Source organism: Procambarus clarkii, chromosome 63 (genome assembly GCF_040958095.1).
Source record: "Procambarus clarkii isolate CNS0578487 chromosome 63, FALCON_Pclarkii_2.0, whole genome shotgun sequence".
Classification (NCBI taxonomy): Eukaryota; Metazoa; Arthropoda; class Malacostraca; order Decapoda; family Cambaridae; genus Procambarus; species Procambarus clarkii.
Genome location: NC_091212.1, coordinates 7,546,855 through 7,559,822, shown reverse-complemented (window position 1 = coordinate 7,559,822; position 12,968 = coordinate 7,546,855). Strand labels below are relative to the sequence as shown.

The following is a 12,968-nucleotide window of genomic DNA, read 5'->3' as shown; positions in this document are numbered from 1 at the left end:
TTAAATTCAGCTACCCAGGAAATGAGATTAGCCAAAATAAACTACGAAACAAAACTTGCCCAAAACATAAAGGAAGATCCAAAATCATTCTATGCAATGTTTAGCATGTTTAGGGATTAAAACTGAGGGGCTGTGTTCTGACTGAAAACAGAATTTGTCATAGTTCTGATTGGAGATCTTTTTCTGGGTGATGATGAGCTTGAGTTAGTTTCCAGCGATTGAACCCAAGGCAGTGATAACGTATGTTAGATAGGGGGATAGCTTAGTGAGTAGTACAGTGTAAGAAGAGTAGAGTGGAGAACATTATACCCTATTTTAGTTGCTATAAGTACAATGGTACCTTCATTTAGGATTGTAATCCTTTCCCAGAGATGCATTGTCAACCAAAACGAATTTTCCCATAAGAAATAATGTAAATTGAATTAATCCGTTCCACACCCCAAAAAATATTAACTTAAAAGTACATTTAATACCGAATAACACCCATTTTGTACTAGCCACAAAAAAGTACTGTATGTACAGTGTATATCTTACCTTGAATGAGGACTCTTGTTGGTGTATGGGACATGGTGAAGAGGGAAGGAGGAGAGGTGTTAGTGTTTGGAAGGGAAGTCCCCTTCCATTATAACAGCAGTGATGACATTTTTGGGGTACTCTCTCTCTCTCTCACTCACATTTTGCAGGCATACCACTAGAACCTGGTTGTGGCTCACTGCTTGCTTGTCTTACTAAGAATCTGTCTAATGACACTTGTTTTTCCCTTCGTTTTAACACTTCTGTACTGAGACATCACATTCATTCGCTGAGAATGATCTATTGTTTTTACTCCATCATTCTTACAACTATTTTCTTAGGTTCAACTTTATCACTGACTTTGGACCCATGGCATGATATATAGTAAGAACTTTTATGTTAAAAAAAGCAAAAAAGCAGGCAAACAATGACATTCTTTATAAAGAATTCAAAGCACGGATGCAGTCGTCACTATGCGCAATAGACTTGTAAACAAACTGAGTGTGTTTCGCCCCGTGTCCCCAGCACCACGTGCTCATTATACCCATATGCGTATGAACAGATGTCGTCTTCCAAGTAAACCGTCATGTACCAATTCAAATTTTACAATGAATTTGACGTTGTCTTCCAAAAAATTTGTCTTCTAGGGAAGTCCCCAACCAAGGGTTCCACTGTACTATTATTTTTGGATGACATTTTTTATGATATATTTTTTATGACATTTTTTATATGACTCACATCCCACTAGTGATCATTTTTTTTTTTTTTAAACAATGTAACCCTTCAATGAGACCCTCTTTAAGGTTGACTCAGAAGAATAAGACATAGGATAACTGAAAAGTAAAGATAGGGTAATATTTTTTTTTTAGCAAAGCTCCACAAATGGCAGTGGAATTTGAATTGGTTACATGCTTTGTCTATTTATCCGTTACCTCTCATCCATTTTGTTATGCCAGTTATATGCACTTATGTGATTATTGCTAGTTAACTGTAACTTAGTTAACTTCTGTAACTATAACTACTTATAAGTTAACTAAGTTATAAACCACAGTACTTATAAATTAATGTATAAATAAATTAGTCCCATACCAAACTAGTTAACTTTCCAGCTACAGAAAATGTCTTTCTGAAGATGAGGTCTCCATTCTTGGATATAATAATCCAGGTCAGGTTGCATGAGAAATTTATACAGTTTAATAACTACCTTCTTTTCCTTGAAATCAAAAGTTGTTTGATTATTCCTAGGATTTGGTTTGCTTTTTAAACTGCAGCTCTCTTGTGTTGAGCAACTTTCGGTGATTGGTGGATTCTGACTCCAAGGTCCTTTTACTTCATCAACCTGCAAGCTAATATAGTTTATTTGGTAGTTGCATTATGCATCGTTATGCTCCAAATGCAAAATATTGCATTTTTTTTTTTATATTAGGAAGCATTTGCCAATCTTCATGCCATTTGTGAAGCTATGCCAAAAAAAATTAATTATCCTATCTTTACTTTTCAGTTGTCTTGAGTCTTATTCTTGAGTCAAGCTTAAAGATGGTCTCACTGTAGGGTTACATTGTTTAAAAAAAAAATGATCACTAGTGAGATGGGAGTCATATAAAAAATGTCATCCAAAAATAATAGTACTGTACTTAGAGCAGCTAAAATCAGGTATAATGTTCCCTGCATTACACTTCTTACACTGTAGTACTCGTTAAGCTATCCCTATCTAACATACGTTATCATTGCATAGGGTTTAACTGCTGCAAACTAACTCAAGCCCATCATCACCCAGAAAAAGAGCTCCAATCAGAACAATAACAAATTCTGTTAAAAGTCAGAACATAGCTCCTTGGTTTAAATCCCTAAACATGCTAAATATACTCCACTCATTCTCTTATATTAATAATAATAATAATAATAATATAATAATAATAATAATAATAATATTAATAATAGGTAAAAACACATACAGCAGAATGAGTTACAAGCAGAATGTTGGATTAATAAATAGAGCTAGTATATGCTATGCTTAAAGCCACTAATACACACAGCGTTTCGGGCAAGATTGAGATTGTGCTATTTACACTTACAAAATCTTACTCCGAGATTCTAATCTTGATTTGAAACTCTTCCCTGATAGATGTAATAGAACCCATGGGTACCACAACAGAAGTATATATATCTCTGATATTCTTCAAGTCAAGCTAAATCTGTGTAAACACTCTGTGCAAGTAAAAGGACCCAGTCTGTGAAACTCGCCCCTAATGAATTAATTAGTTGTCCAACCTATACTTTATTCTAAAATAGAAAAAAAAGTATCTAATTTCATCCTCATAGTTTCCCACCTTGTGCTACCCCACTCTCCCAATATAGTACTTAGGACATGCAACTTTATCAGTACATATAATGTATTCTATCAATTTATATTGTAGATATTATGTTGAACTCAAATTCTGTTAAAATGTACCTATCATTATATATATTGGTTAGCTGAAGGACCTGCCTAAAATGCTGTGCATGTTAGTGGCTTTGCAAAAATGTAACACACGATCACCATTGTATTTACTTTCACAACCCGATGTACCTTATTGTATATAAAATAAATAAATGAATAAGCTATGAGTTGAACACAAAAGTGGGCTGTTGTACACAGACAAAACTTTATTTTGTGCTATTTTGTTGAGGGCATGAGAAAGACGGTAACAACTGAACCAAAACTTTCTTAGACCTGGTATAACATATATACACGGTGTACTAAATTATGCCTAAGATGACATATGTTAGGCCTAGGATTGCTTACTTAAGTCTAGGAAAATTTTGGTTAGGTTGCATAGTTCTAGTTTTTGGCATGCCTTTTGGAGTATTCCAATAATGTAAAATCAGATTTTAAGTACAGTACAACAATCCATTTTTTAAGTGCAACAATAGTTGCTATAAGTACAGTACTGTACTGCCATTTTTGGATTATGGGTTGGATTCACACAGAAATCACACTAGCGTGATATATCAAATGAATAAATCCACAAGGGATTTTTTCTTATATTCTTATTCTTCTAATTCTTATACCATGTCATGGCGCAGTCGATTAAGGTGCATCTGGGATCATCCTGGACGTAAGTTTGAACCCTCATCACAGCCCTTGTGGATTTATTCATGGGTTGGATTCATTGAGGTGTGTAGCATGTATATATGTAGCTCTTTAAATGGTGTTTGATTTCTTTTAAGATGTTGAGATCAGAGGAAGCTTAGGTATTCAAATTCAAATTTTTATTCAGGTAAAAGTACATACATAGAAGATGAGTTACAAACATTAAGTTGGATTTACAGATAGAACTAGTACATACAATACCTAAAGCCACTAATACGCATAGCAAATATAGTACGTAGTTCATAAAGTTTTTCATTATACTCTATTTAATTTAAGGCTTTAATTAATTTTCTCTTACAGGTCTTTATCACTGTATAGTGAATCAACCTTTCATCTAAAATGCTGACAGCTCACAGCAAGATTGTTACGGGTCCTCTAAAACAGGTATGATTGTAGCTGAAAATAGAACTAGAGTAGTTGTCTAATAATTTTTTCTAAGTAAAATGGGGCATTGAAACTACAGTACTGTACATGTATTTTAAAATATTTTTGTTAGCAAATGTAATACAGTACTAGGATATTTGACAAAAATTTTGACATTTTGAAAGTGATCAAATTTTTTTTCGTTCCGAGAGAGCATCCTTAGCACAGTACAGTAGTTCCCTCATAGCTATGCAGTAATGCAATTTGATGTTCTTGGACCCAAAAGGTCACTCTTGCTGCTTCTGTCATTCTCTTTTGTTCGCAAGTCCTTTCACCATTGGGTGTGTCCTGTTTGTCAGCATTGGACTTAAGTGCAAGTTGAGTTATTCTCTTGGGCATTAGCTAATCAAGACATTGAGCATCTGCCTGTTCCAACCTCACTCCTACCTTCTCGGCTGCCTCTGTCTTTGCTGTCAAATGACCAGCTTGACCAACGTTTGTTTAATATGTGCCTCTAAATAGCTTCAGGTGCCAATGAATCTGGGACTGCTATGCCTGGGTCTGTAATCAAATCAAATGAATATTCAGGTAAAAGTACATAAATACAAGACGAGTTATAAACATAATGTTGGATTTCTAGAAAGAGACAGTACATATAATGCCTAAGGCCACTAATACGCACAGCATTTTGGGCAAGGTGTGGGAAAAAACACTTAGATTAAAACTTAATACTAATTGAGATCAAAGCTGCTTGCTCGGTGTCCATACCTGAGGCGTTTTCTGTGGCTCCACCTCTTTCAGCTGCTCTGACCAGTCCGGTACATGGCTGGTTCAGTCTTCTCCGCTCTTCGCGTCTAGTTCTTTTGTTGCAGGTTACTCCCCATTTGTTTGGTGATCAGGTGGCTTTGTTAAAGGTGTCCCACCTGAGACTTCGTTTCAGCGACAGTTTGAAGTTTCCTGGCGTTCTTTCTACCATTCTCTCTCTCTCTCTTCGTCAGTTGTCATCTGTTTCTGATTGGGCTGTCTTGGCTCTTTCAGGACAGTCATTTAATGCCCACTACTGTTGTCTCGTATCTGTCGAGCAGCGCTGGCGGAGCTGCTGTTGCTTGCATTCGGGGTCAGCATCACTTCTGCCCTGTTCAGTAAGCTCTCTCGTGCTCTGTTTCACCTCTGGCCTGCTCATGCGAAGCCTGAGCCATCCTAGTCCTTAGATAGAGGCCTCTCCTATCTCTCTTCTCCTTGGTTCGTGATGGCCCTATTGGTTCAAGATTGTTTTTTTGAGGATCTCTTTCTGTTGGCATTGGCCTCTGGGGGTCAAGTCGGTGAACTTCATGCTCTCCACCGGCGCAGGGGTTTCTACTCCTTCAGTCTTGGAAGTCAGTTTGTTCGGATGCAGCTTTGTCCTTTTCTGGCGAGAATGAGATGACTGCTTTTTGGAGGGGTCCTTGGGTCACTGATGCTTGCTTGGTCAGGCCGCGGGTACATTGTGTGTTTCCAGTTGCGGCACTTCGCCGTTGCCTGTGCGCCTCTACTTCTGTGGCCGGGGATGCGCTTTTGGTTGATCCTTGTTTTTCCTTGTTCCCTGTTCCAAGGCTCGGGTCTTCAAGGTCGTCCTCAGGGTTCTTAACTCTAACCAGCGTGCAGTCTATCCGACGTGCCCATGACATTCGGATGTCTGTTGCTTTGGCTGCCATCTTCGGCGACATGTCTTTGCCTGTTATTTGGGTGCGGGGATTTTGGAGGTTGTACAGGATCCTGGCTATGCGATATTTGGTTCACATTCCTGGTCCTGGGCATTTGTGTGTTGCTTTGGGTCTCAGGTTGCAGCAGTTGTCTTGCTTTCGAGTTGAGGTGCACGTGGCAGCCACCTCTCGGGTGTATCCCTCTTACTTATCCCTGGTTATGGAGCTCCAGGGAGCCGAAGGGGCTCCCCACCGAAAACCAGCGTTGAATGTAATGAAACACCATTTTTCTGGGCGAGTCCCGAAGGCTCCCTGGCACCCTGCCTCCCACTGGTCGGCAGTTTTTGCTTTGTTTTGATGCTTAGCCTCTGAACTGAAGTTTCTGGGTAGCTGGCTCGGGTGTGGGGGGGGTGCAGGTCTCCCCCGCTCATGGTGTGATGTTTTCTTGTTTCTTTGGGAATTGAGGGAGTTCTACCTCTCTGTTCAGCTTTCGTACCTTGTGGGGGGTCTGTTTTATTACGCCTAACTTTCTGGGTGCCTAACCCCGGTCGATGGCAGATAAGGTAAACCCCAACCATGGGGGTTTTCCAGGGCCATTGCTCCCTGTACCTCTGAGGGGGCCAGGTTCTGGCTCGTTGTCCCTGGTAGGCAGAACTCCATTGACTAAAGCCCTGGTCTAATGTATCGCATATTAGCCCAAGAGCTCCAGGAAGCTTCCGGGGCTCACCCAGAAAATTGCATTTCATTACATTCAGCACTCGTTTTTTGGAGTGCTCGTACTTGATACATGGATCTATTTATGTTTGCATTGAATTATTGGCTTTAAAACTGTCACAACATTTTCGGATTGCGAGGATTTTTCATGGTGGATGCATTTTACCTGGACTGTGGATGGTTTTCTTATCTTTAACTTGTCCCATCTGTCCAACTTTATTTTCTTGTATTGGCCAGGATTGAGAAATTTGCAGGCCCAGTCCTCCTTATTCTGAAATGCCCAGTTCAGCCCTGGTTTCCTGCTCTTCTAGGACATTGTGCTAATGATCTCCCTTTCCAGAATTTCCAATTTCCATTGCTCCAGTTGCCATTGACATAAAGGGATGGCAAACCACATTGTATGTACCCATTTATTGGAGGGTTCCTGTTCTTATGTGGTGCAGTCAGTTTTTTGTGGATATTTACCAATGAGTCACTTTCTTTTCTGTGTTTATAATGACCTCTGGTTTGTCTGCTGCTGCAGCCTCTGTTGAGATACATGTGTTTGCACTGCCCCTACAGGATGTGGTTGCAGGCTTCATTGCAGCTCTTTGTGCTTGTGAGCTTGATGTTTAGGCTTATCTTCAAGAGTCCACTTGGTTGTTCTTCCTCTTATTTCCTGCTCCATGTTCTCCATGAATTCCTAATTACATACAATGGTTTTCTTTACTGAAACTAATAGGTAAATCATAAGCTTTACAATTAACCTGAAGGGTAAACAACATGGCCGCAGCCGCCATGTTAGAGGCTAAGCTATTACTTCCCATTAGTTCAAACTTACACTGGGAAGCTCAACAAGTTGGCCTTAATCCGCCATTAAAACCATTCAACACTACATTAAGAATATATGGATGCTTCATCTTACAACATTTATATAGTAATGTAATAATAATATATTATAAGGCAACGCCTAACATTTTTATTACTCTGAATTCTACTTCTACTTATAATAGAAAGTTACGAGTTCGTTATTCTTTCAGCTGGAAATAACGGATTCGTAACAGGGAGTCAGCAGCATTTTATGTTTCTCTGTGACTGCTTTGCCTGGCAATTTAGCCACTGTCTAAAGTTCTGATTCTTGCTTCAGTTTGGATGGGGTAGGTGTTCTGCAGTATCAGTCAGTCAGGTACTTGTGAGATTTTGTGTACTTTGCAGCTCTGTATCATGACATTTTTTGGAACCCGCTATGATCTGGGAGTCATTGTGGTTCATCCTTCCAGCCCCGTCATTACTTGCTGGTGCCGACTTGGTGGGACTCCTGAGCACTTTGTCCTTGTCCAAGGTTTATCAGGTGGCACAGTGTCTTTTGGCTTACATCCCAGAATTTCTGGAGTGTCTATTGGCATATCCTCTTCCTTCTTAAGTTCAGGAATCAATTGAGGTGTTGTGTAAGGTATGTCTTGTACCATTTTTGGGCTCTGCCATCTTGGTCTTTCCCTGGTCCCCAGCTTTTTCCCAGGCGGCCTTGTATGGTTCTGCAACTTTTTGTCTTCAGCGGATCTGCATTCTGGACTGCCATAATGACTTGCTGCTGGCCAGGAATCTAGTTCTTTTTCCAGTTGGCTCACTCTGGATTTTTGGGAGCCTGGAGAATGTCCCATTTGGTGCCTCCTCAGGGTCTGACTGACCTGGGCCTGGATGTGAATGTTGGCCTGGGCCTGGATGCAGATGTTGGCCTGGATGTGGATGTTGGCCTGGGCCTGGATGTGGATGTTGGCCTGGGCCTGGATGTGGATGTTGGTCGGGGCCTGGGCCTGGACCTGGACCTGGACCTGGACCTGCGCATGGGCCTGAATGTGGACATTGGCCTGGGCCTGAATGTGGACGTTAGCCTGGGCCTGGGCTTAGTTAAGATTGCCAGGTTTACCAACTTATTTTTGTCCTTTGTTCAACACTGTTGCAGCTGTACCTTAGGCCTCTGGCTGTTTCTAGGGTGGCTTTTTCTTTTTCTTTGGAACCTTGTACATCTTTTGGGTGGCCAAACCTTTACCAGCCTGGTGTTCTCACTGGGAAAAGCCCTCCACCACTGGCTGGCTGGTGAAGGTTTTTTTTTTTTAATTTTCTCTGGCAGTGTTCTGTCACTTCTCTTAAGGTAGTGTGGTTTGTGCACACACCATTTTCATTTCTGTAGTGTGTATCTCTTCCACAGGCTTTATTCGGAATGTCTGAAAAGTGAGGCCTCAATGTCCTCCATGTCTCTGTTGTTGAACTCTGTCTGTACCCTTGCTTTTTTATTCATAGGGCTTAACATTCCACATAGTTCACATTCAAGATTGTCAAATGTGCTTGTGGGCTGCTCTGTCATTTGTCTGATTTCAACAGAATACAAAGTGCACAGACCCTCCTTTCAGCAAATGTGTGCAACATTTGGTCAAATGCATGTGTGTACCTTGTTATCATCACTGATAAAATCACTGATACACTAAACTAAATACACATCATAAATACACATCACTAAAACATCACTGATAGGGGCCTCGTAGCCTGGTGGATAGCGCGCAGGACTCGTAATTCTGTGGCGCGGGTTCGATTCCCGCACGAGGCAGAAACAAATGGGCAAAGTTTCTTTCACCCTAAGTGCCCCTGTTACCTAGCAGTAAATAGGTACCTGGGAGTTAGTCAGCTGTCACGGGCTGCTTCCTGGGGGTGTGTGTGTGTGTGTGTGGTGTGGAGAAAAAAAAAAAAAAGGTAGTTAGTAAACAGTTGAGAGGCGGGCCGAAAGAGCAAAGCTCAACCCCCGCAAAAACACAACTAGTAAACACTGAATGTGATCCTTTGTCATTAGATGCCTTCCAGGTGGACTGGAACAGGTGGATGTTCATCAGCCCATTTTTTTCAATTCAGTTGTTGCTCTGTGTTGTCGAACCTGGAGAGCTTTTGCAGGACTCGTCATTCTGTTGGGTTCCGAATAATCAGGCTAGCACTGAGTCTCAACTGTCCTTTCTCAATGACCTGCCCTGATTTCATTCATGGACATTAATCTTTCCCAGACATTTGGCGGTCATTTATGGTTTTCCTCTCTCCTTCAATCTCTACATCTAGAATTTATCAATATAATTTATCACCTGTATTAAATTGTAGTTGCAGAATTTTTGGTGTTGCACCTCTGGGTTTCTCCTAGTCACCCATAATGTTATCTGGAGGTCATTTAAATTATTTTTCTTCTATGTATCCTCCTTTTCTGTGTGTTGGTTATGTCCTATTTGTTGTGGTTATTTCTGGACAATCACCTTGTGCCCAATTTGAAACTGTTCTTTTTAAAGAGTCGGTGCTCTCCAAACATCTTAAGTTTTGATTTGGACCACTCCAAGCCGCTTCTTATTTTTCAAGCATGGTTAAGCATTTTTTCCCATCTCTCAGGCTTTTTTTCCTTGACACAATTTTAGTCCTTTGATGTTATGAATTATGTTTTTCCAGTTTTAGATGTTGCTACCATTAGACGATGTCTTGTCTTGGTGTCTGAAAATCAGGTGGAAGAGGGGGTGTTGAACCTTTGTTCTTTACTCTTTGTCAGCAAACATATTCCTTGTTCTCTCGGCCGAGGGTTTCACTATCATTGATGTGGCCAAAATAAGGCTCCTTCTTTTTGTACCAAATGAACCACTTTACCACAACCTCTTGTAGTGAGGTTGATAATTTGGCCTTTCATTTTCTATGCTCTCTGCTCTGTAGCGGAGGTTTATTATAGTAAGGCTATTTGGGCATGCCATTGTTCTACACTCTTAGCCTTTGAGCCCTCTTCCATATACAATGATTTGTCTGTCTCAAATAATTTGGCAAGTAGTTAAGCTGAGTCAATCATACCTTATTCTTGTGCAAATGCCTTGAGAAAGCATGCAGCTATATCCTCCTCTTTCTCAGCCACTCTCTTGGCTGATCTTAGGACCTGGGGGATTTTGGAGTTAAAAAAAAAGTGATGCCTTCTTTACATTACATGCCTGACATCCCAGGTCTTTATCAGAGATGAGCTGCCGAGGAGCAACCTTTGCACAATTCCGTCCTCTGAAATCCCCTCGGGCTCCACCCACTCTATAATTTGCTTGCTTCTCAGGAAAGTGTCCAGTACCTTTGTTCTACATACTAGTACAGCAGTGTGCAGTACCATGAGGAGATGGCTAGGGGGTGCTACCTAGTGGAGCTTCCTCAGAAACACACCAAGTGTAATTAAACATCCCTTTCTGAACTGCAATTCAATCAGCCTTTTAATTCTTGCCTTACCTGAGAGTAGGGTAGGCTAGGCTTAAGAGGATGTAACTGCTTGTCCCGACCCTGGGATCTGGTAGGACTGCTGCCTGGTGGTGTGGCTGGCATAATTGGTGAACAAAGTCCATTACTTCAGAAGGACTTTTGATTGATGATCAAGTTGCTAAGAGTCATTTGCAGGGAGTGGATAGAAGGGTTTGTGTGTCATAGTGTGCGTTTCCTTCAGCCAGATATGACACTGATCTCTCCCATGAACTCCCAGCCCTATTTTTAATGAGGCATTAAAACTTACAAGGTTACTTTTCTATTGGGCTAATAGTTGCTCAAAGCCTAGTGCACTCCTTGGACTGGTTTTGTCCAGAGCATATGGCTAAGGACCCTACTGAAGTGCTATTTAATTTCATTTGATCCTATATTTTGTTAAACAAGGTTGTCACATTTTATGTTGTGATAACTGGTAGTTATAATATTAGTTATATAAATTATAACTGGTACTATTATATAACTTTAATAGGAGTTATAGAAAGAGCAATTTTTATATTTAATAAACAAAATGTGTGGTGAAATATAAATATCCTGCCATATTGTTAAATTAAGAAAAATTGAGTACTCATGATCCAATTAAATTGTCCACAGGTGATAGAGGTTACAAAAGACAGTGTGATACGAAGGCTTCACACAACCTCTATGTAAGTATAATAATAATAAATTATGTAGTAGTATAATAATGTATGATGAATGTGGGAGTGAGGTCAGTGAGGTGAATGTGGGGAAGGAATGATGTGAATTAAGATGTGGTTAGTGAAGTGAAGGTGAAAGAGCTGAAGGAAGGGATGTGGTCAGTAAACTTGCAAGGATGAAGTCAGTGAGGTGAAGGTGGGGTGAGGTCAGTAAAGAAAATATTGGAGATAACCTCATTTCTCTCGAGTTATCACAACGGCACGAGACCATGTGATAATAATGCGAGGACAGGAAGGAATACTCTTGGAGAATGACAAAAAAGTGTGGGATAGCATTAACAAGACCTTCCATGTTATCAAACCAGAGCCAGATTAATGTCCAAGTAGTTAAGGGTTGACAACAGACGACCAGAAACAACACTAGACAAAATTTAAGTTCTGTAGTAAAAAGAGGTAAAATGATTACTGGAGGAATTGGATGTAACAAAACCATTAGGAATAGACCATACTGTATATCATCATGGTTACTAAAGGAAACTGCAGAGATTTTGTGTTACCAATTAACTATAGTGTTCAACATTATACAGTAAGTACTAGAAATGGGAGAGCTACCAGAAATCTGGAAAATAATAAGTGTAAGTTCCAATATTCAAAACTGGGGACAAATATATGAAACACTAAACTGCAGACCAGTGTCATTAACACACATTCCATACAAGTCTAGAAAAAGTCACTAGGAAAAAATTGTAGAACATTTGGGGAGTAAATTTTATAGGCACAACATGGCTTCAGAGAGGGAAAATCATGCTTAAAAACTTGATTGAATTCTATTTCAGGGTCACCAAAATAAGACAAGAAGAAAGGATGGGTAGACTATCTTCCGAGACTACCAAAAAACTTTTCATAGTTTTCACGAGAGACTAATACGGCAGGATAGAGAGACAAGTGGGAATAACAGGAAAGGCACTGGACTGTGTATGGGAGTACTTGATGGAGAGGAAGCAAAGGATCATAAGAGATGATGTCAGGCTGGAGAGGAGTGGAAAGTAGTGTTCCACAGGGCTCTGTACTAGGACCATTGCTCATTGACTTATGTAAATAACCTCAGAGGGAGTGAACTCTTACTTGATGTTTACAGATGATGCAAAGTTAATGAGGAGAGTATATGACTGGATAGGACTGTATGGTGCTGCAAAGGAGAATTGGACAAACTTCAGGAGTAGGCAAATATTTGTCTGCTGAAATTCAATCCAAATAAGTGTAAAGTAATGAAAATGCCTAACTAAGATAAGAGACGTGTATTTAACTACACCATAAGGAGTAGCAGTTACAAGAAACAATTAGAAAAAACACATGAAAATAGACATAATCCTAACTTTATCACCAGAAGCTTGTGTGAACAGGATAACAAGTATCAGCATATGGGAAGTTAGCAAACATGTGTCATTTAAAAATCTAAACAAGGAGGCTTTCAAGTCCATGCATACAGCCTATGTGAAACCACTTCTCGAGTATTCATCACCAGTATGGAACCCATACCTTGTGAAACATAAACAGAAACCTGAGAATGTTCAGAGTTTTGTAATTAGATTAGTACCAGAATTGAGGGGGCTTAGATGTAAGGAAATCTAGAGAGAGAAC

General features: G+C 40.1%; 1 protein-coding gene across 3 annotated transcripts in view; it reads left to right on the top strand.

Annotated features, from left to right (window-relative positions):
• CPT2 (Carnitine palmitoyltransferase 2) overlaps positions 1–12,968 on the top strand; it is a 48,412-nt gene that overhangs the window by 3,317 nt on the left and 32,127 nt on the right. For all 3 annotated transcript variants that reach the window (XM_045760784.2, XM_045760785.2, XM_045760786.2), the window contains exons 2-3: positions 3,947–4,030; positions 11,284–11,336. In XM_045760784.2, the coding sequence (XP_045616740.2) occupies positions 3,986–4,030; positions 11,284–11,336 (98 nt within the window). In that variant the 5' untranslated portion in view covers positions 3,947–3,985. The remainder of the gene's footprint in view (positions 1–3,946; positions 4,031–11,283; positions 11,337–12,968) is intronic.